Below are 25,118 nucleotides of genomic sequence, written 5' to 3' on the forward strand. Positions count from 1 at the left end.
GAATGTTTTAATTTGGCGTGAGTTTGTTATGGTTTGTTGTTTATAATATTGATTGATTTCAGCAAAAAGATTATGTAAGTTTCTACTTTTCCAGAAAATGTGATGAAGCTTATTTCTTAGGTGTTCTTCTTGGTGAATACTGTTTTGAGATTGAAGTTTGAAATTTAGCCTTTAGAATTACAGGTTACAAGTTTCACATGAAGGATTCTGGGTTACATTATTGATGTGTTGTGTTATTTTCATCATTGAATGGACTAATTGTACGATGAATTTGTAGAGAAAGCAAAGGCTAGTGTTGTGAGGTGCGTTTCGGACTAATCATTTTTGTTTATTGGTGATATTCATAGTTAATTGTCATTAATGAAATCTGATGTGAATTCAGACAATAGTTTTGGTTGTGTTTTATTGATTATTGTACTCATATGGTTGTTTTTAGTGTTCTTTTCCTTTCAACTTAACTGGAAAATTCAAATGAATTTCTCAGCAAATTTTCATGTTCTTGAATATTATATATTTGAAGATTCTATCAACTATTTTGTTTTTGAAACAAAGATTCTATCAACATATCAGACTAAAGCCATTAATTCAATATATAGAGCTAGAGAATATATTGATTGGGATGAGAAATTTACTTGATGACTTGTAAAAACATTTACTTTACATGTTATGTGGAATGTTAACTCATATTGCGTGATTATGACACGATGATCTGTTTTGACTTCTCTATCTCCACAAAATATTGAGGTTAAATCATATAGCATGATTATGACACGATAACACGTGGTAGGCATATGATATTCTTAATGCACTTGGAATTTATTAGAGTTAACATAAAAAATTTCCTCTGAAATGGAATTTTGGAGAACTTGTCCTTAATGGAGTCTGAAATAGAACATGTATTCTTAGTGAGGCCCAACCCAAAAAGGCATAACTTAACTTCCCGCAAATTTCCAGTGTGCAAATTGTGGTATATAAATGCACTTCCCTGACTCTACCAATCAGTTCACACGACTTGAAGCGTTTCCTTTTTTTCCTGTTTTTGCAGCCAGGCCATCAATTTTCATTCCGGTAATACTTTCTTCTCTTTCACTCCCATTTTCTATAGTTCTAATCATCATGTACTGTAATGTGTTCTAATCAGCTATGCTTCGAACTTGTTTTTATACTCTTTTCCCCATTTTTCATTTAGCTATTCATTCAGAATTTAGGGTTGCTGCTCGATAAGATTAAAACCTGCTTTTGAGATTTTAGGTTTGGATCTTTTGAATCAGATCAGAGTGGTTGGAGTAGACAAAAATGTAGACAATTCGTTAAATCATCAATTCGTTGAATTCAGTTTGTTAATAATGTCATTTGCGCTGTCTCAGTGTCATGAAAAGAAGAAGGAATTGATCAACAGCTTCTAATGCAAGTCGAAGAGGCAATGGAGCAGGGAAAGTTAGCCACATACAAATTAATTACTCTTCAGGTCCTTCATTTTCTTATAAATTTTCTGATAAATATTCTACTTAGGCTTTCGATAAGCAGGATTTTCCTATGCAAATTTGTGTGCAAAACATGGTATGATCTAATTTCAGACCCTGACTTTGCAAACCTCCATTTGGACCAAGCTCAGGTTTATCCCATGAACTTCAGGTTTTACATTACTGTCAAGAATGGTTTATCTTGTGCAGCCAGAACAAGATGATTTTGAGAGCAAGCTTGACATGTCCTATGATAGCTCATCTTTTAAGATTAAACTTTACTCAAAATTCAAACTCCCATTGCACAACATTGACATGGTACTTGATAAAGAAGGGGTAAGGAGTGAGAATTGCTTGAATTTGAATATGAAGAATCACAAATATAAGATAGTTAATTCATGCAACCGATTGCTTTGTTTGTCCAATCCATGTGATAATGACCCAGTTACAGGTGTCCAATCCATGTGATAATGACCCAGTTACAGGTGAACTTATTAATCTTCCAGAGGTTAGGACGGTTAACAATCTTGACATGCCTATTGAGTCTGGTTTGGGTTTTAGTCCTGTGACTAAGCAATATAAGGTGATAAGAATGTTTATGCGTAGGCCTGGACATGAAAAAGTTATGGTGGCTGAAGTACATGTTCTTGGTACAGAAACATGGAAAGACCTTCGCTTTTTTCCCGAGTCAACATGTAAATTGTTCCCTACTTATTTGAATGGGTATGTTTATTGGATTTCTGATGAACCGTGTTCTGTAATTTCTTTTGACATTGAGAAGGAATGCTTTAAGTCAATTAGAGCACCACCATTGGAGAAATATAATGTAAGTTTGAGAGTGGGCATGCGAGTATTAGTGGGCGAACTCTGCATAACCGAGGCTCTGGACCGTGATCATATGGATGTTTGGGCTTATGGTGGTGGAGAAAAAGGCTTGGTCTAAAATGCTCTCCATTGACATGGATGGTGAAGATAGATGGTGTGATGGCTCATATCAACCCATAAAAGCATGAGTACCTAAATAACGCGAAGTTGTTGTTTAATCTCATAAACGTGTTTTTATATATCATAAGGCAAGAAATTTGGATTAAGATATTTGAAGGTCTGTGGAATGGAATCAAAAGTGGAAGCGATTCCTCATATTCCAAATTTTATTTCACTCAAACATGCTCATGTGACGGTTCTTAATGTCAAGTCAAGGTATTTCTCTATTATTTTGCTACTTAATGCTTGGCATATTTTTCTATCTGTTGCAGTCAATGATTTAATGATGAATGAGAATTTTTTATTCAACCTTTACAAAGGAGCTTGTAAGTGTTTATCAGAATTGAGTAGGAAAGAAATTAACACAATTAACATAGGATTGAGAACCTTCAAAATGAATTTGTTGTTGGAGATAATAATTGAGGTGGTGATGAAAAGTCTTTGATGAGTGTTGAATCTATTAGTTAATTAACTTAGGATTTGGTTTAACTTTAGTCCTTAAGTTTGGAGTTTATTATCATTACTTTTGATTATGGTTAATATTATGAATAATTGTATATGATTAGCAATTGATTATTTGTTGCATTATAAATGTGAATTGTTGTTATTTATACAATTAACCTTCATTCCTATTACAATATTCTCTATCAACATCATTTTATCTATCTTGTTGAGCAGATGCGGAGAGTTGAAGCTGCACAAAGAGGGATATGTATGAATATGATACTGAAGACATGGATTTTTGAAACATTTTGTCAACTACAAACAAGATAGACAAATTATAGATATTATTAATAAAGCCAAATTCAAATTAATTCCCTAAATCAATGAAGATTTACATTTTGATTTTGATGCCCTCATGTTTACATTTGTGTTGTAATTAGTAATTATGCCCTCAAGTTTTTAGAGTCCACACAATCGCTCAAAAACTGTCGTAGTTTCAGATTTCTGACCACTTTAGATTTTCCGTTGCCCACTCCTACAGAGCAGTCTAGCCCTAGACTGAGGAAATGGAAAGCAAAAGGATGAATATGGAGGAGAAAGAAGATCGAATCAGTGCTTTGCCAGATTCAATCCTTCAACACATCCTCTCCCTTCTGCCATCAACCAAACAAGCTATTCAGACTGGAATTCTATCAAAACGGTGGGAGAATCAATGGACTCAAGTTCCTGTTCTCATCTTTGATTCAACTGGTATGTGTTATGAAAACTTCCTTCGATTCATTGACAATACCTTAATTCTCCATGACTGCTCTAAAATCAACGAATTTCACCTCAAATATTGTTATAGCGATAGGAAGGATACTCAATTTAGTTCAAAAATCCGGTTTGCAACAAGAAAAGATGTGGATAATTTATATTTATGTTCGAGTACAATCAAGCAAGAATACAAGTTGCCGAACTTCCTGTTTAACAATGCTTCACTGGCTAAATTAACAACAGGTAATTGTATTTTTATGCCTAATGGAGAGGTAAGTTGGGAATGTCTGACCACATTGTCTATGGTAAGCTGTAGATTCGGTGATCAAGCAATGAAACTTGTTCTCTCTGGCAGTCCGCTACTCGAAAAATTATCATTAAGAAACTGTTTTGGGTTTAAGAAGCTGGCTATTGCTTCCAAATCCTTGAAAATATTGGTTTTCGAACAATTTTTCAACATTTTTTATATTGAAATTTCATGTCCAAAGCTTGAGAGATTGTGGCTTCACGAATGTTTGAATGTTAGAACTGCTAAACTACTGAATTTACCATCTTCACTTTGTGCTAATATTGAATTTAAGCATCATGAGGATCAGTGTAAAGAAATCCGTATAAGTTTGATTAGAGACATCCTTCAACAACTTCATCATGTCAAGGAGCTAACAATCGGGAGTTGGTTAATGGAGGTAACTTCTAATGTGTGTAATATTTTTAAATGTAAAATTGAATTATTGCACTCTCTTTCTAAATTTCCATTTCACATTATGTTTGTAGTTTCTGTTACAAACACAGCTGGGAGATCACTTGTCTCCAGCCTTACACATCAAAGGATTGACTCTGAGGTCTCATAATATCTCTGGAATTGCTTGTTTACTTCGTAATTCACCCGTGCTTGAGAAATTATCTATTAATGTGACATTTTATGATCAGGTGACAACTAAAACCTTGTAAATTTTCTAAATATCAAATGTAGTTACAAGTATTATTGTGAATGATATAGTGTATATGGTTTAGAAAGTTTGAGCATTTCTTGAGTTTTCTCAAATTTTACATGAATATATGTATATAAATTTTTTATGACCAGGACTATCGTGATATTGGGGAAAACTACTGGTCGGATGCGACTGTTTTCAAATGTTCGGTATCTCATCTGAAGACTATTAAAATCATTGGCTTTCCAAAGGGAGATGGCAAACATAAGCTTATGCTAAACTTTGTTCAATTTTTTCTCAAGAATGCAAAAGTGTTGGAAAAGATGGTCGTCGAACTGAAAGATGATGGAACAGATTTTCCGTTGAAAGTTTCTCAAGCATTGTTAAGCTTACCAAGATTTTCTCAATATGCCATTATTGAGTTGATCTTCCATAAGTAGATAGGAAAGGTTTTTTAGTTTGTTGTGCTTAATGTAAGCTTTTAATATTTGGGATAAATTGTTGGGAGGTGTAAATGGAATACGGTTTTATGAATAGTTGGATGATGATTATTGTTTGGTGACTTTTAATTAGCAGAAACATATGAGCATTAGAATATAACTTCTTTACAAACGATCCCAGCTCTTGTCTCGATATTGCATTTTCTTTACTTTTATTCTTCCTACCTCTGTTATTCAGGAAAGGGGCTGTTTGAATATAGCGTGGGAAATAGGCATAAGTTTTCTTTTTGGCTCAATGGATGGATGTAGTTTAGTTGATATGTTTACCTTGTCTGAACATTGCTGATACTGATGTTAGTGTTAAGGCTAAAGTTGTTGATTGTTGGAGAAGACATAAATGGTGACTTCCTGGTCCGTTAAATGAAGAAACAGAGCATGCTTGGGGGATTATTCAACAGTTTTAAGAAAGTTTGGGTAGGAGTTTTCTTGCTCGGTTCAGAAGGGTGACGTTTGTTACCACTGTTCATGTGATGTGGCAAGCACATAATTAGGCTTGTACAGGCGTCTGTTTAGCCAAGGAGCTAAATATCACTCAGCTGCTTATTGAGTTTGACAACGTCTATTTTCTGTCAAACCCTTCCCTGTTTCCTGCTGCATCCGGGAAAATATTCAGCAGCCTTCTTAAACTCCTTTCCAAACCAAATCGAATTGCCGACAAACTAGCATCCTTGGCACATGATCTCCCGGTTGGCATCACTTGACTCAATGGCCCTCAGCCGCTCCTGGACGATAGAGTGGGAGCTGTTTTCCTCAGGAAAGTTCCCCCTAGTTCTGAGTTTCAAAGACCCCCATAATACTACTGTACTACACACCGTGCCTCAACATCATCAACATTCTTACTGAAAAGCACTGTTGATTTCTCGAAGTTAACTATTTGCCCAGAAGCTAATTCGTACTCATTAGGGACATCTTAAACAACCTGAGACTTAGATACAATAACTTCAAAGTATAAATAGCAGTCGTCGGAAACTCTTTATAAGGATTTTTAAATTTTTAATGACAGGTTTTCCTTATTAAAAACCTATTTTTTAATAGTGGATGTAATGTTTATTAGATTATAAACTCAATTACAAATATGTCAAAATGTCAACAATTAAATCTGTAACCTATAAGTTAATTACGAAAAAAGTTGTGACTAAAATGTTTACTATATTACTAACAAAGTCATCAAAACACACATTTCTTGAATTTATTGATAAAATCGTTTGACATGTCTTATATGACAATCAAATAATCGGTTCAAATTATTTTGGTAGACAAAGTAAAATTGATCTCATTTAGAAACTTAGGGGGTAAATTTGTACTATTTCACACATTAACGATAAATCTGCACTTTCAAAAGAATGATAAGGATAAATTTAGACATAAAGGGCTACAATATTAATAATACTATTGTTTAGGGACCCTGAGTGTATTTTGCTGTACATTTATATAGTTGTAAACCATTAAAATTTAAATAAGATAAAACATCGTATAATTAGACATCACACTTACAAACTCCACCTGTAGGGACTTCAACAGCTGCAACATAATTTAAATCCAAGTGAAGGTCCCACAAGGGATGCTTCCTTACCGATGAACACACTCCCATAGTAAATATGTTCATGGGTCGAGTTGGGTCGGAGTAGGTCCAATGGGCTTTTCCCTAAAAAATGCTTAGCCCAAACCCATTGTATTCTGTTATGATTTTAGAAGGGTTCGGACTTACAAATCAAATCCACTTGAAAAATCAAATGCAAAATTGAAAAGCTTAGCATTTGTTATAACTTGAACCTTTTATGACAGATATTAGTATAAAGACTCCTTTCTTCTATATTTATAGAGAGAGAGTTAATGGGCGTGCTCTACCACTGAGCTAATTGCCCGTCGTGCAGGCCTTCCTCCATGCCAAAAGCTAGAGGAACTTCATCCTTCTCTTTCCTTTTTTCACCCCATGTTGTATTTATGGAAATAGTGTTTTATTCCTGACACATCACTGATATAATTAAACTGAAGTTGGACTATATTACATATTATTATTATTATTATTATTATTATTTAATCATCTAGACAAACTTAGTGTAGTTTGGTTTTATTTTTCAGAACTATTTTTTTTTTTCCTTTTAATTCTAAACATGAGATAAAAAGTGTTTGGTAAAATTTCGAAATAGTTATTTTTAGCAGAAAACTTAACTAGTATCTACTATTTATCAGCAAACATGTAAACCTAATTTGGATGTTATAGACATAACACTGTATAATCACTAGAACTGATCAAGTTTCCCATTAGAAGAAAATTCCACCAGGAAATGTTGTTGATAGGAAACATTAAATAATTCCTAATCCAAAAATTACCAATTCATTAACTAAAATAGCTTTCCTTTAGTTTTTAATAGTTTCGATCCAGTAATTTCCTGTTCCAGACCATTTAAAGTTCAATTTTACACTCGACTTCTTATAAATATTTGTGTCTCATAGTCTGAATTTCAATTTAGTATTTTGTTTTGCCTGATTCCGTGTCCGAAAACCAATTTTACTAGCTAATCTTTGCACCTCAAATTCTTTTACACAATCTGTCCAGTTTTTTCTTTATTCTGTGTTTAACCCGTTTTTCTCATTTTCCGTATTTTTTTTTTTACGTTTTTCTTGTATTTTGTGTAAGCAAGTTTAAGAGGCAAATGGATCGCTATAAGTAAGTTCATGGGATCAATAAGTTATTTTAAGCAAGTTCAAAGAGCTAACGAGATATTATCTAAGTTCATGAGGCTAATCAATTTTTTTTCAGGGTTTTTGATGTATTAAGCTTTTTTATTTTTATTTATTTTTTTTTTTAATACCAACGCATATTGTACAATCCAAATACTTTAAGTTATTCCTAACCCAAGAATGCATATCCCTCCATAAATTAAGTTCCCGCCAATTGCAATTGTGTTATGTACTCTAAGGTCACGTCGGTCAATCTCCCAATCAGTTCAGCGTTTCTCTTTTTCCAGGCCATCAATTTTCCTTCAGGTAAGACTTGATTCTCTCTTCCTTCCATTTTCTGTAATTGCTATTCTTTCAGATTTTTTATGTTAGTTTCTTGATTTTTCATTCACTGTGTTACTGAATCATAGAATTTAGATAAGATTAAACACCTGCTCCATCAGATTTTTGGTTTCAATCTCTTAAATCGGGTATGAATGGTCGGACCAGAAAAATTGTAGAAATCAATCGCTAATTCGTCAGATGAATTCATTTACTTTCAAAATATATGATAAAATAGAAATTTAATTTCAATTTGCTCATACATTCATTTCCACTGTTTCAGTATTATGAAAAGAAGAAGGAATTCAACAGCAAAGAGAAAAAGGAATGAAGCGGGGGAAACTTAGCCACATACGCATTAACTATTCAGGTCCTTCATTTTCTGATCTGCCAAATACCATTCTGGTAAATATTCTACTTAGGCTCACTATAAAGAGGATTTTTGTATGCAAATGTGTATGCAAAACATTGTATGATCTAATTTCAGACCCTGAGTTTGCAAAGCTCCATTTCCATCAATCTGAGGTATATCCTCTACTTCAAACCTCGGGTTTTACATTACTGTCAAGAATGCTTTATCTTGTACAGCCAAACCAAGATGAGTTTGAGGACAAGCTTGATATGTTTTATGGTTTTGAGAGCAAGCTTCACACGTCTTATGATAGCTCGTCTATTAAGATTAAACTTGACTCAAAATTGAAACTCCCACTGCGCAACATCGAAATGATAGATAAAGAAGCGGTAGGGAGTCAGAATTGCTTGAAGTTGAATATGAAGAATCACAAGTACAAGATAGTTAATTCATGTAATGGCTTGCTTTGTTTGTCCAATCCATCTGATAATGACCCTGTTATAGTTTGCAATCGGGTTACAGGTGAGTTTATTATTCTTCCAGAGGTTAGGACGGTTAAGGATCTTAACAAGCCTGTTGAATGTGGTTTCGGTTTTAATCGTGTGACTAACCAATATAAGGTGATAAGAATGTTTACGCGTTGGACTGAATATGAAAAAGTTATGGTGGCTGGAGTACATGTTCTTGGTACAGAAACATGGAAAAAGTTAGAGGTAATACTTTCTTCTCTTCTACTCCCATTCTCTATAGTTCTAATCATTATTAAGTAGGACCTGTAATTTCATATCCTTCCTACTTGTTTTTATACTCATTTCCCCATTTTTCATTTATCTATTCATTCATAAAATTTAGGTTTGCTACTTGATAAGATTAAAACCTGCTTTTGAGATTTTAGGTTTGGATCTTTTGAATCAGATCAGACATTAATAATTCGTTAAATCATCAAATGGATTCATTTATTTTAAGCAATTGAAATTCAGTTTGTTGATAACGTGATTTGCGCATGTCTCAGTGTCATGAAAAGAAGAAGGAAATCAACAGCTTCTAATGCAAATGGAGCAGGGAAAGTTAGCCACATACAAATTAATTACTCAGGTCCTTCATTTTCTGATCTGCCAGATAACATTCTCATCAATATTCTATTTAGATTTTCGATAAAGAGGATTTTCCTGTGCAAATTTGTGTGCAAAACATGGTATGCTCTAGTTTCAGACCCTGACTTTCCATTTCGACCAAGCTCAGGTTTATCCTCTTCTTCGAACTTCCGGTTTTACATTACTGTCAAGATGATTTTGAAAGCAAGCTTGACATGTGTAATGATTTTGAGAGCAAGCATGAGATGTCCTATGATAGCTCATCTTTTAAGATTAAACTTGACTCTAAATTCAAACTCCCATTGCGCAACATTGAAATGATACTTGATAAAGAAGGGGTATGGAGTGAAAATTGCTTGAAGTTGAATATGAAGAATCACAAGTATAAGATAGTTAATTCATGTAATGGCTTGCTTTGTTTGTCCAATCCATCTGATAATGACCTGTTATAGTTTGCAATTTGGTTACAGGCGAGTTTATTAATCTTCCAGAGGTTAGGACGGTTAAGGATCTTCACATGCCTGTTGAATGTGGTTTCGGTTTTAGTCCTGTGACTAACCAATATAAGGTGATAAGAACGTTTACGCGTTGGACTGAACATGAAAACGTTATGGTGGTTGAAGTACATGTTCTTGGTACAGAAACATGGAAAAACCTTCGCTTTTTTCCCGAGTCAGCATGGAAATTGTTCCCTACTTATTTTAATGGGTGTGTTTATTGGATTTCTCCTGTACCATGTTCTGTAATTTCTTTTGACATTGACAAGGAATGCTTTGAGTCAATTAGAGCACCACCATGGAACACATATAATATAGTTTGGAGAGGGAGCATGGGAGTATTAGGGGGCGCACTCTGCATAACGGAGGCTTTCGACTGTGATCATATAAATGTTTGGTCAATGAAGGATCTTGGTGGAGAAAAGACTTGGTCTAAAATGCTCTCTATTATCATGTATGATGAAGCAACATGGCCCCGGGGCTCATATCAACCTATAAAGTACTTGAACGATGGGGCCTTATTGATGTTTAATTCTCATAAACATGCTTTTATATATCATAAGCCAAACAACTTAGGATTCAGATATTTGAAGGTCCGTGGAATGGAATCAAAAGTGGAAGCAATTCCTCATATTCCAACCTTTGTTTCACTCAAACATGTTTTATCAGGGCATAATCTGGTTGTTCTTAATGTCAATTCAAGGTACTTAATGCTTGGCTTGATCTCAATGCTTTACAAATATTTCTATTTGTTGCTGCTAATGGTTCATACTAGAGTATATGTTGAAAATGAATTTGTTGTTGGAGATAATAATTGTGGTGTTGATGAAAATGGACTATGAAGACTTTAGTAGTTGATTATTTGTTAGTTAATTTATGGTTAAGATTATGAATATGATTATTCGTGGCATTAGAAATGTTAATTGTTAGAATTAAGCTTCATTCATTCCTATTCCTATTAGCAGGTGCGGAGAGCTGAAGCTGCACAAAGAGAAGAAAGATATTTATATAGTTAAAGAAAATAGGCAACTGGAGACTGATTCTGAAGTTTCATTTTGAATAGCTTACCTTATGAGATAGACTTCATTCAGCAGAGGTAAATGTTATGTTGCTCTGAAGTTAACATCTGCTAAACTATTTATAATCATTTTGTCAACTACAAACAAGATATCAGCTATATTTTGTTATTTTAATAACTATCAAGATATGAGTTTTGGAGTTTTAGTTATGTTTTTTTTTTTTTTTTTTTTTATGAGAAATGGAACAAATGTTTTTGGTTCATTTTTAAGTTTATTTTTAATGCTTACAAATTCAAAATGGCAGGGCCTTAGTTTTAATTATTCACACTAGCAACATTTTCAATTCTTAAATTATATTTTTAATAACCAATTAAAGTTGATTGGAATGACTAAAGATCTTAAGTCTCTTAAATTAGAAATTTGAGTTTCAAAAACTTCAATTGCGGAGACAAAACACCTAAAAAATATGTCTAACAATATCCTAAAACTGAGTAGATAAATTATTATAAAAGAAGATAGTTTTTGAATGAATAATATATGACAAGCCTTCTGTCTTGGTTGGATTTTCCATTTTGAATTCTTTTGGAACGAAACATTATTGTAATAAATCTTACATAGTTTATTAGTTTCAATCTTATTTTGTTAGATAACAATAACCTTACATAGTTTATTAGTTTTAAGCATTACAACTTGCATCACCAAGCTTGGTTAAGCAAGCTTATAACACAAGTGGTAGCAACAATGTGACGAACATTCCTATGGCTTAAAAGTCTGAAATCGATGCAACTATAACATTAGGTTTGCTTGTTCCAAGTTGAGAGTTTAACCAAGTTGTTTTGACTGAGGTTGAGATGGCTTGTTCCTAATAGTGAAAGGAATACAACTGGTGCAACTTGAGTTACGAAGCTATTATATTGTTTGTTAAATTAATATACCATTGTTCATGTGTTTTCTATTGAAATGTAATTTTACCCTTTAATTGGAGCTTTCTCTGATTATACCTTTAACATTTTGTGATACATCTGAACACCAATTAAAAGAGGGATGTATACCAATTTATTAAAGATGATTATTGTTAAAAAATGAATATATAAAAATGATATTATTTAATTGGACGAGTGTATTATACCAGAAATATTATAGAGTTTTTCTAATACAAAACCATGTCTTAGAGAGGGTGTTCTACTATCTAATCTTGCTACTGAAATGAAGAAAAACTCTTTCCAATCCTGCTTTAATATATTGATAATCAAATAACGGTTAAATGAACCAATTCAAATTTTCAAATAGATATAGATAAATTTGATCTTATTTAGAATCGTTAGGGGTAAATTTATACAATTTCACACGTTAAGGGTAAATCTGCACTTTCTAGAGAATGGTAAGGGTAAATTTAAACATTATCACTTTCATTTTTTTTTACGGATTTTAATGTTATAATAATGTAAAATTCAATGATTTTTATGTTGTAAAATAAAATTTAAGGGCTATAATATTAATAATAGTAGTATTCAGGATCAATTGGTGCAAAATAAGTATCAAAATATCCGTGTCTTAAATGATATATGGAATTGATCTAACTTTTCAATTTTAGGAGTTAAATTACACCATTTTAAACATTAGGAGTAAAATTGCTCCCGACTTAAACGTTAAACTATTTTTACACTTTATCCCATTGGTATAATATTAAAAATATGTTATATTTTTTTTAATTTTATTAAAATATATACGACTGTTTGTGTGATTTACTAATTTACCATGGATTTTTACATTTTGATGCCCTCGTGTTTACATTTGGGTTGTAATTAGTCATTATGCCCTCAAGTTTTTAGAGTCCACACAGTCGCTCAAAAACGGCGGAGTTTCAGATTTCCGACCACTTTAGGTTTTCCGTTTCCATCTTGTTTTCCTACTGGTCCAGAGCAGTTTAGCCCTAGATTGAGGAAATGGAAAGCAAAAGGATGAATATGGAGGAGGAGAAAGAAGATCGAATCAGTTCTTTGCCAGATTCAATCCTTCAACACATCCTCTCCCTTCTGCCATCAACCAAACAAGCTATTCAGACTGGAATTCTATCAAAACGGTGGGAGAATCAATGGACTCAAATTCCCGTTCTCATCTTTGATTCAACTGGTATGTCTTATGAAAACTTCCTTCGATTCATTGACAATACCTTAATTCTCCACGACTGCGCTAAAATCGACAAATTTCACCTCAAATATTGTTATAGCGATAGGAAGGATCCTCAATTTAGTTCGAAAATCCGGTTTGCAACAAGAAAATATGTGGATGAGTTATATTTGTATTCGAGTACAAACGTGCAAGAATACAAGTTGCCGAATTTCCTGTTTAACAATGCTTCACTGGCTATATTAACAACAGTTAATTGTATTTTTATGCCTAATGGAAAGGTAAGTTGGCAATATCTGACCACATTGTCTATGGTAAGGTGTAAATTCGGTGATGAAGCCATGGAACTTGTTCTCTCTGGCAGTCCGCTACTCGAAAAATTATCATTAGGAAACTGTTTTGGGTTTAACAATCTGGCTATTGCTTCCAAATCCTTGAAAATATTGGTTTTCGAACAATTTCTCAACATTTTTTATATTGAAATTTCATGTCCAAAGCTTGATAGATTGTGGCTTCACGGATGTTGCAATGTTAGAACTGCTAAACTACTGAATTTACCATCTTCACTTTCTGCTAATATTGAATTTAAGCATCATGAGGATCAGTGTAATGAAATCCGTATAAGTTTGACTAGAGACATCCTTCAACAACTTCAGCATGTCAAGGAGCTAACAATTGGGAGTTGGTTATTGGAGGTAACTTCTAAAGTGAAAAAAAAACATTTCATCCTATTTCTTAAAGCAATATATGCAATATTTTTAAATTAAAATTGAATTATTACACTCTCTTTCTAAATTTCCATTCCGCATTATGTTTGTAGTTTCTGTCACAAACACAGGTGGGAGATCACTTGTCTCCAGCCTTACACATCAAAGGCTTGACTCTGAGGTCTCATAATATCTCTGGAATTGCTTGTTTACTTCGTAATTCACCCGTGCTTGAGAAATTATCTATTAATGTGACATTTTATGACCAGGTAACAACTAAAACCTTTTAAATTCTAAATATCAAATGTAGTTACAAGTATTATTGTGAATGATATAGTGTATATGGTTTAGAAAGTTTGAGCATTTCATGAGTTTTCTCAAATTTTACATGAATATATATATATATATATTTTTTTTTCTTTTATGACCAGGACTATCGTGATTTTGGGGAAAACTACTGGTCGGATGCGACTGTTTACAATTGTTTGGTATCTCATCTGAAGACTATTAAGATCATTGGCTTTCCAAAGAGAGATGACAAACATAAGGTTATGCTAAACTTTGTTCAATTTTTTCTCAAGAATGCAAAAGTCCTGGAAAAGTTGGTCGTCCAATTGAAAGATGATGGAACAGATTTTCCGTCCAAAGTTTCTCAAGAATTGTTAAGCTTGCCAAGATTTTCTCAATATGCGATTATTGAGTTGATATGCTGTAAGTAGATAGGATTATTTTTTTTTTAGTTTGTTGTGCTTAATGTAAGCTTTTATATTGGGGATAAATTGTTGGGAGGAGTAAATGGAATATGGTTTAATGAGTAGTTGGATGATGATTATTGTTCGGTGACTTTTAATTAGCAGAAACATATGAGCATTAAAAATATAACTTCTTTCCTAACGATCCCAGCTCTTTTAATTTCTTTATTTTTATTCTTCCTAGCTCTGTTATTCAGGAAAGGGGCTGTTTGAATATAGCATGGGAAATACGCATAAGTTTTCTTTTTCTGAACATCTCTGATACTGATGTTAGTGTTAAGGCTAAAGTTGTTGATTGTTGGAGAAGAAACTGAGCATGTTTGGGAGGGTGTCCAACAGTTTCAGGTTTCTTTGGAAAAATCTGATAAACCTGCTTCTTTTTCTGTTGCTTCTGCCTGGAATTATCTTCGGATAAAGTGATGGTTTTGTAAGAAAGCTTTGGGTAGGAGTTTTCTTGCTCGGTTCAGAAGGGTGACGTTTATTACCACTGTTTATGTGATGTGGCAAGCAAATAATCATTTGTATTTTCAGAATCTTCAACCTGATGTTGAGGATTTAATTAGGCTTGTGGGGGTTTATGTTGTTATGAATTGTTTGGTGATAAAGTGTCCTGTAGGTTTTTATCGAAATGTTTGGTCCTAGATAGACCTGGTTTATAATATTGATTGATTTCAGCAATAGTTTTTGTATGTCTATGAACCTAACTTGTTAGCTGTTCTTCTAGGTGAGTCCTGTTTTGAGCTTCAACTTTGGAATTTAACCAGTTGGATTTGTTAGACTTTAGAAATACAGGTTACTGGTTTTACATTTAACATTATTGTATTTTATTGATTGTTATATTTTGCATCTCATACTACTACTGTAACCACATGAAGGATTCTGGGTTTACATTATTGATGTGTTGTTTTGATGATTGAACTGACCAAGTGTATGATCAATGATGAATTTGTGGACAAAGCAAAGGCTTGTGATAGGAGACGGGTTTCGACGATCGCTTCAAGGCAGGCATTAAGCACGGTATTCATCATATTACAGAAAGTAGCTATATGCATATATCGGAGTACAGAAAGTTTAAATGCATAAGCAGTTAGAATTTTCTATTAACTTGTTGCCTAATAATAATAGTACCAGTTCATGTCTCAATATCATGAAATAGTTGTTTTATGTCGCTGAACTTAATCTAAGTTCAAAATGAGTTGGATTTGTTATACTTTGATATTTATTTGTTTATTATTATATATACATTATTTTTGTGAAAGTTCAAATAAAACCCTTGTGGTTTCACTAATTTTCAGATAAAGGACTGTGGTTTCTTTTTGTCAAAACGAGGACTGAGGTTTCGCACTTTTAATAATACTATTAAAACTATCTTTAACGACCTGAAAATGAAAATTTTCAAGAATTAAAGTTGTTCAATGTCATATTATCTTTTTGGAACTTTCTCTCTCTAAACATTAACTTTCTCTCTAAATAATCTCGAAATAAAAAAGCTAAAGAATTAAAGTTGCTTAAAATATTAGTAGTTCTTAAAATATGTCATTTTTGAAGTTGTTAAGGGTGATTTTAATAATATCAATCGAAAAAGTTATTATTTTGCTAAAGTTGAAAACCTCAGTCCTCGTTTTGACAAAAAGTAAACCACAGTCCTTTATCTGAAAAAGAACAATTCATTAAGCACATGTGGTTTTGGCCATAATATCGGCATTGGTTCGTCGTTTGATGCTGAAGTTTGGGGTGTTTGTACAGACGACTGTTAGCCAAGGAACTAAATATCACTCAGCTGCTTAGGACAACGTCTATTTTCTGTCAAACCCTTCCTTGTTTCCTGCTGCATCCGGGAATATATTCAACAGCCTTCTTAAACTCCTTTCCAAACAAAATTGAATTGCCGACAAACTAGCATCCTTGGCACATGATCTCCCGGTTGGCATCACTCGATTCAATGACCCTCCGGCTTCGGTCGCTCAGCTGCTCCTGGACGATAGATAGAGTGGGAGCTGTTTTCCCCAGGAATGTTCCTTGCCAGTGCTATTTGTTGTATTCTGTTTTTTTTTTTTTTTTTTGCTTCAGTTGTATAAAAAAAGAAGCTAAAATAAAGCAAATCCAAAAGGCAATAGGAAGACATTCATAACATAAGTTGGAATTAGCTTGAGTAACAGTTTTGAATAAAATTTCTTTACCTGCTCTGGAAAGGATTTTTGAATGCCAAGACTCCATTCCAAGTTCTATTCTTTGATAAATCTTAGAACTTCCTTGATCAAGGTAATGCCCCTAATACTACACACCGCTCCTCTATTAACATAATCAAAATTCTTACTGAAAAGCACTGTTGATTTGGGAAGTTAACCATTTGCCCAGAAGCTAATTCGTACTCATTAAGTACATCTTGAACAACCTGGCAGTTAGATACAATAACTTCAAAGTATAAATAGCAATCGTCGGAATACTCCGCATAACGATTTTTAAATTTTTAATGATGGTTCCTTATTAAAAACCTATCTTTTAATAGTGGTGTAATGTTTATTAGGTTATTAACTTAATTACAAGCAACCTGTCAAAATATCAACAATTAAATCTGTAACCAACAAGTCAATTAAAATGTTTACTATATTACTAACAAAGTTATCAAAACACACAAAATTTCTTTAGTTTATTGATAAAATTGTTTGACATGTCTGATATGACAATCAAATAACCGGTTTAAATTTTTTCCGTAAACAAAGTAAAATTGATCTCATTTTGGAAATTTAGGGAGTACATTTGTACTATTTCACACATTAATGATAATTCTGTACTTTCAAAAGAATGATAGGGGTAAATTTAGACATCATTTCTTAAATTTTGTTGCTTTAGATTTTAATATTACAATAATGTAAACTTCAAGAATTTTTAAATTGTAAAATGAAGTTTAAGGGCTACAATATTAATAATATTATTGTTTAGGGACCTGAATGTATTTTGCCCTACATTTATTTAGTTGTAAACTATTAAAATTTAAATAAGATAAAACATCATATAATTAAACATCGCGCTTACAAGAGGGTTTATTACTCCACCTATAGGGACTCCAACAGCGGCAACATAATTCAAATCCAAGTGGAGGCCCCACAAGGAACGTTCTTACCGATGAACATACTTTCAGAACTACTTTTTTGCCTTTTAACTCTAAACCATTAAGCATGCCCACCCAGCTATTGGATAAGCTTAGAGTTGATGTTATCATTCAATAATTTTAAAACGATTGCCGTGATTACCGAACAAACTAATGGGTTGACTGAAATTAACAAAACAAATGGTCCTTCAGACCTGATTGCCAGTCCAACCACGCCCCGCTATCATCTCGCAAACGGCTAATCGGATTCTTCTTTCTTCGGTTAGACGCAGCAGTGTGGAAAAATCTGGAGTTTAAATCACTAGCTTTGAGCCAAAGTTGCTTAGACCTCTGGCGCCAGAAAACTTCCCTCTGGAGTAGTAACGCATCGAGCTCCTCTCTGATACTGAGAAAACAGTTCTGCGACACAGGGTCACTCCGCCTCCGCAGAAGCCGCAACTCGTCTTTGCACCCACGGATCCGATTAGAGAACTTTGATCGGATTTTATCCCCCCAACTGAGCAGATTGTCAGCACACCTGTCCTGTTTAACCAACAGACTCGCCGTTCCGCTCTCAAAAGGTCTTTTAACTTAATTGGCACGGCCTCTATCATTATAATGGATTGCTATTCACCGCCTCCAAATTACTTATCGCGGCTTCCTCAAGACACTTTTGCCTATTTCATTTGTTAAATTTAAAAAATGAAATTCTCTAAAAAAAATTTGAAATTAAAAAACCCGAACAACATTCATGAGACTTAAACACGGTAGAGGAAAAAGACTAATGATTCATTGGATAAGTATATTTATTTGAAAATCGAATCGAAACCATGAGTTCCGTCTCCGGATTCGGAGACAAAATTCATCCTAAATGTGCTAAACGGGTGATTCACACCACCTGGCCTAGGCAGAAACGGATGAACTACCTGTTTCTGCCTAGGCGGAAATGGATGATCCACCCGTTTCCCCCTAGGTCAGGTGGTGTGAATCACCCGTTTAGCTGGATGAATTTTTTTTACATACAGATTGGATCGATAAGTTTTTGGAGACAAAGTTCAATTAGTGTAAATAGGAACTGTAGTTATTTAATTTCCTCGACGTTCTCGGGTCCATTTTTCAGAAATCCAATTTTTGGCTCGGGAGAGAGAGGATATTAAGGGCCCGTTTGTTTTACCTACTGCTTGTTGTTGTTGTTTGTTGTTTACTGTTACGGTTTGCTGTTTGTTAATTCGGTTTGCTGTTGCTGTTGCTGTTTGCTGTTACGGTTGGAAAAAGTTGCTTTTCTAAAAAGCAGAGATTCTCTGCTTTTGTAAAAAGCTGCTTTTCAGGTGTTAAAGGCAAACAGGAGGTCACTAACCAAACACCTAATACTGCTTTTCATGTGTAAACGGCAAAGAGGAAGTCACTAATCAAACACCTAAAACTCTCCCTTTTGAAGTGAAAAGGTAAATAGGAGTATGAAAAGGAGCAACCAAACACCCCCCTAAGTTTTTGAATGGAAAAATGAAAAGGGCGAAAATATCCAAAAGGAGTGGTGATAAGTAATTTGGAAGCGGTGAATAGCAAAACCTTATATAAAAATATGTTATTAACACCGTTAGTCAATTTGGTATGTGTTTACTAACGGAATGAACCCCAAGATACATTTGGTATGTGTTTGCTAACGGAATAAAGCCCAAGGTATATTTGGTATGTGTTTGCTAACGGAATGAACCCCAAGAAGGTATATTTGATATTATTTTTTATTTTAAGGTTTGTTTGTGATAATTAGATAATAAATATAAGGACTAAATTAACTCTTTTCCCTTTGACTTTTAACACCGTTAGTCAATTTGGTATGTGTTTGCTAACGGAATGAACCCCAAGGTACCATTTTGCAACTTTTAAACCACATGGTTGTTGTTCGAAAACAGGTGTAACCACAAGTTTATTTTTGTAATTTTCCCTTTAAAATTTAAATACTAAATTAACTTTGTTTATATTGCAAAGGTTGATATTTATCAAAAATATATAAAAAAAATACTAAATTAAATTTTAAATTTTAAATATCAGTATAATATATAAGTATATAATGTTGTTTTTAATTATAAGTTGAAAACTAGCTTAGTGGTAAGATGTACTTAGGTGCTGTTTGATAAAATTGAAAATTAAGTGCTGAAAAAATAAGTATTGAATTTTAAGTGCTGAAAATATTGAATGATATAATTTTTTATAAAAATATTAGTTGATAATGTTTAATTTAAAATGTTAAGTTAAATACTTTAACTTATCAAAATAAGTGGTTTTTAACTTAATTAACTAATTTAAGTGGTGGGAAAACAACCGTTATCAAACGCATTTAAATTAAATAAGTGCTTAACATTTTAATTTAAGTAATTAAGTGGATTATCAAACAAGACCTTAATGATCCCTAAGACCTAGATTCGAATCCCATCTTCAACATATTTTTTTTAAGTTAAACATGTGTGAGTGGCTAACTGTATCAAACCGCTCAACCGGACTGATTCCTGGCCGGTTCAAACGGTTCAATCCAGCTCTTTGAACATATTAAAACCCAGTATCAACCGGACTGAAGACCTGACCGGTTCACGGTTGAACCGATCAAACCGACCGATCCGGTCCTGTTTTCATAACATTGGTCTATACTACATGCAATCCCATTTCCTTCCTTTCCTTCCCCCAGAACATACTATTAAGGCTTAATACATCATTTGTTCCCTAAATTTGTCTTGTCCAAAAAGTTTGATTGTCCAAAAAAGTAAAACGACCAAGATTGAGATATGCGGTTCTAATATTAGAGAAGACAAATTTTATAGTTGATCAAGTAATAACTTCCTTTTAATATATTTTTGAATTTTGTAATAACATTCTAAGATGCGTGGAATAATCTTCCGCATTTAATTTATTTTTTTGCAACTGAGTGATCAATTGATTAGATTTTATGCAAATTAATGAGACTAAATGAACCTTTTATGCAAGTTGATGGAGCTATCAAGACACTTTAAAAATTCAAAGGACTAATCAATCTTTTTAAACAAATTCAGAAGCAAACGATGTATTAAGCCTACTATTAATGTTTATCAATAACCTTATCCAAATATTTTGAAGTGCACATAACTTAATAATAAATTGGAGTGATGTATTAAGTGTTGTGGCGTGAGTAAAATCAAGGTAACATTCATTACAGAATATTAAAGAAAGGAAGAAGACGAACATCCCAAATATTGCTTTTATTCCCTTTGAATCCCAAACATAGACTCTAACGTTTATATAACAAATAGTACGAAAAGGAAACAAATAAAATAGCAAAACCGACCATTCCAAGGACACTAACATGTGTCACAATGACAAAAGATAATGATAGAATGTTTAAATTTTTTGAATAAATTAAAACTATAGAACTCTTTAAGTACATTTAAAAATATAGAGTCAGCAATAGATTACTATGAGAAAATTCAGAGATCCAATAGATTAATATAAGAAAGTTCATAAGTGTATATCACTTTAAACTTTAAACAAATTCATAATGTTAATAAATCCAAGCAAGTTCAGACGAAGTTATAAAATATCAACAACGAACACCACCATAAGATCTAAAAAAACCTCATCTATTTCAGATTAAAAATGATTTGAACAAAATCTCATTACTTATATAAAAGAATAGGGTAAATTACACCCATGACCACTGAACTTTGATCGTCTTTGCGGTATAGCTACTGAACTTCAAAACCTAACATAAAAACCACTGAATTTTACCCTTTCAACATAAACCCCACTATTTCCGTTCATCATATATCATGACATTTGACTCCTCTTTTTAAGTTAGTAATTCATCTCCTCCCTTATCTCGTCTTTTTACTTAATATAGTAACTTCTCCTTCATATACCACGTGCTTGACAATATTTAAATAATAAAGTTAAAATAGTAATTTGCTAAATTTACTTTTACATTTAATTACTCTATCATTGAACATAGCAGCAGACACTGTTGTGGAAGCTTTGCAGCACTTCTTTAAAATATATACACAGAATGGCTTTTTTTTATTCCACAATCCGAATGGTTTTTTTATTTATTCCAACAATAAGAATGGCTTAAAATATATATGAAAAGAGAACAAAAATAAAAGAAAGTAAAAACATGATGAATCTTAATCTGATATTAATTGCTGAATGAAATATATATAATCGAAAATCATAAAATGAATATCAATCTCAGATTCTTCAAACATGAATATACCTTCCGCATCTTTCACTTGATTCAACAAACCCAAGCTTGGTTCGTCTAGGTAATACATTTACCTCTGTGGCAACTTACAAGATCGATGATATCGGGGTCTTTGCACAACATCAACTTTCGCGCAACTATTCAACAGAGTAATAAAATGGTTAGAAGGTATAAAAATAAGCAGCATTCAAAAACATTCTTGTCATAATCTGCAGAATCAAAATTACCTAGACCGGACATTATACACCTTCACATTCTGTCCCGATAGAGCATGTTTGAGTGAAACAAAGCTTGGAATATGAGCAATTGCTTCGACTTTGGAATCTATCTTACATTGGCAGACCTTCAAATATCTCAATTCACTTTCTTTTGGATCCATGTACACTAAAGCATCTTCACCGGAGTTAAACATCAGTAATGCTCCATCATTCATGTACTTAATGGGTCGATACCTGACATAATATCGTCTTTCTCTAGAATACATGTGATCAAAGGAGAAAACTTTAGACCACACTTTTTCGGTACCATTATCTTTCATTGTCCAAACATGAACACCAGACTCAAGAACCTCACATATGCAGAGTTCTCCCCCTAATACTCCCACATTGTTATAAGGTTTATTCAGTGGTGGTGCTGAAAGTGATCCAAAACGTTCCTTCTCAATGTCAAAACTAAATATAGATAATGGTTTTAAATAAGAAGACCAATAAAGAAAACCATTCAAATAAGCAGGAGGGTGCGCAGGCATTGCCTGGGTGAAAAAGTCAATGTTTTTCCATGTTTTTGTACCAAGAATATGTACTTCAGCTTCATTACCAAGAGGGATGTCTCGCTTAGACATTCTTATCACTTTATATTGGTTAGTCGCAGGACTAAAACCAAAACCATAATTTATTTTATTCCAACCAAACTCAATCATCTTAGGCACTCGAGGAAGGTTAATAAACTCACCTGTAACAGGATTGCAAACAATAGGACGATGTCTATCAGATAGATTGGGCGAGAAAAGCAAGCCGTTGCATGTAACTATACCATGTCCATTGTGATGTTTCATGAGCCCGTATATTTTAGGGACTTCAAATCTGGCTTCAATTTTATCATGAACAGTGGAGACACATCCAGGCTTAGACAAGGTATGATCACACATCCCAAGATTGAGCTCAAAGTCATCCTTATTTGGCTGCATAAGATGAACCATTTTCGACCCATTTCTACTATATGAGGTTCGAATCAAAGGATAAACCTCAGCATGATCAAAATGGAGGTTTGCAAATTCAGGATCTGAAACTATATCATACCACGTTTTGCATACACATTTCAATACAAAAATTCCCTTAATTGACACCCTAATTAGGATATTTAGCTGAACATCCTTCGGGAGATCAGAAAATAAAGAACCTGAATATGAGTCTCTACTTGACTAACTTCTTCTGTTTGTTTTCTACCTCTCGTTGTATCCGAAGAAATCCTTTTTCTTTTCATGATTATTTGGGAAGCGACGATACTGAAACAAAACACAAATGACATTATCAGCCCACTGAATTCAAAATGCTCAAAAACCAAATAGAAATAAACGAATTAACTGAAACATAATCGTGAGAAGAAACAGTGCAAAGAGAAGAGATGGTCTGAACTCTGAATTGAAATTGCTAAAAAGAAAACCCTAATTAATTGAAATCAAAGAATTCATAGAATGGTAAAAATCTCATAAAGAAGAGGCTTAATCGTATATATTAGGAACACTAAATGAATAGAATAGCCAAATAAAAATCGTGAGAAAGAACACTGCAAACAGAATAAATTTTTACCGGAAAAACCAGAAGCTCTCTGTTCCGAACTCTGATAAACCTCAGTAGAGTAAACGAGGTTTAGGAAGAAGAAAGGATTTCGTATTTTTAAAATAAGGAACGAGATCGTATGGTAAGAAGAAGTTTATATAGGGTCCACATTATTCTAATTAGGGTTAATGTGTAAAAATACTCCTAACATCTAAAATGATGTAATTTTACTCATAACGTTGGAAGATAAGAGCAATTTTACCCCAACGTTAATAAATTGGGTTAGTTTAAGAAATAATTCATCAAACTGTTTTCTCGGTTATGAATCTTGTTATCTACACTTCATATGTGTGTCATTTTATCAGTAACAAATCATAAACATTCGTTGGGATGCAAAAAAAGTAAAAAAATAAAAAAAATACACTGTGTTTTTGTACGGATTAGACAAAAAAAATTCAAAAAAATCCACCGAATTTATAAATATTAATCTCAAATTCTATTATTAAATTATAAAAAACATGAAATCTTTTTTTTTAAATGAATTGTTATGCAATTGGTGCAAAATAATTAACAAAAATGTTTGTGTTTTATAATACTGTCTGAAATTGACTCAATTTATCAACATTAAGAGTAAAGTTGCTCTTAACTTCCAACATTAGGGGTATTTTTGCACCTTAACCCTTTTAGGATAGAATCCTAATTGTGTACGTGTTTGTTTAAACATTATGGATTAATTTTATTTTTTAATGCAAAAAATACTTATCTACGTAATGATATGCTGAAATTACTGTCTTTCTCCTTTAATATTTTGTTTTGCCCCTGAATTTAACCAAAAATCTTGATTAGCCCCCTTAAATTTTGAAGTGTTTTGATATCCCTCTCAACTTACATTACGTTATGTTACGCTAAGTTAGGTTACGCTACATTACATTACTATGAGTTATGTTACGTTATGTTACTATGACTTACATGACATTCCTATATGTTACGTTACGTTATTCTGAGTTACATTACGGTACACTAAGTTATGTTACACTAAGTTAATATACGTTACGTTACGTTATGTTACTCTAAGTTACGTTACTCTGAGTTACGTTATGTTACGTTACATTACTCTAAGTTACGTTACTCCGAGTTACGTTATGTTATGTTATGTTACGTTACGTTACGTTATGTTACTCTAAGTTACGTTACTCTGAGTTACGTTATGTTACGTTATGTTACTCTAAGTTACGTTACTCTGAGTTACGTTATGTTACGTTACATTACTCTAAGTTACGTTACTCCGAGTTACGTTACGTTACGTTACGTTACGTTACGTTACGTTACGTTACGTTTCCTTACGTTTCGTTGCATTACGTTACGTTACGTTACTCTGAGTTATGCTA

General features: G+C 33.1%; 3 protein-coding genes across 3 annotated transcripts; 2 read left to right on the forward strand and 1 right to left on the reverse strand.

Moving 5' to 3' along the window:
• The first annotated feature begins 2,961 nt into the window (after nt 1-2,961).
• LOC136227062 (putative F-box/LRR-repeat protein At3g18150) lies at nt 2,962-5,019 on the forward strand. Its single transcript, XM_066015784.1, has 3 exons — nt 2,962-4,333; nt 4,422-4,577; nt 4,732-5,019. Exons 1-3 carry the CDS (start codon nt 3,458-3,460, stop codon nt 5,017-5,019), a joined length of 1,320 nt encoding a protein of 439 aa, XP_065871856.1. The 5' UTR covers nt 2,962-3,457.
• A 7,831-nt stretch (nt 5,020-12,850) lies between these two features.
• On the forward strand, nt 12,851-14,778 carry LOC136225755 (putative F-box/LRR-repeat protein At3g18150). The gene is made up of 3 exons (XM_066013864.1): nt 12,851-13,872; nt 13,998-14,153; nt 14,316-14,778. Exons 1-3 carry the CDS (start codon nt 12,994-12,996, stop codon nt 14,601-14,603), a joined length of 1,323 nt encoding a protein of 440 aa, XP_065869936.1. The 5' UTR covers nt 12,851-12,993; the 3' UTR covers nt 14,604-14,778.
• Nucleotides 14,779-21,757: 6,979 nt separating this feature from the next.
• Nucleotides 21,758-23,834, reverse strand: LOC136227377 (putative F-box protein At5g50220). Its single transcript, XM_066016020.1, has 4 exons — nt 23,761-23,834; nt 23,351-23,456; nt 22,180-23,132; nt 21,758-22,089 (listed from the first exon to the last, which is right to left on the reverse strand). Exons 2-4 carry the CDS (start codon nt 23,432-23,434, stop codon nt 22,023-22,025), a joined length of 1,104 nt encoding a protein of 367 aa, XP_065872092.1. The 5' UTR covers nt 23,435-23,456; nt 23,761-23,834; the 3' UTR covers nt 21,758-22,022.
• Nucleotides 23,835-25,118: the final 1,284 nt, after the last annotated feature.

Source organism: Euphorbia lathyris, chromosome 4, assembly GCF_963576675.1.
Source record: "Euphorbia lathyris chromosome 4, ddEupLath1.1, whole genome shotgun sequence".
NCBI classification, from domain to species: Eukaryota; Viridiplantae; Streptophyta; class Magnoliopsida; order Malpighiales; family Euphorbiaceae; genus Euphorbia; species Euphorbia lathyris.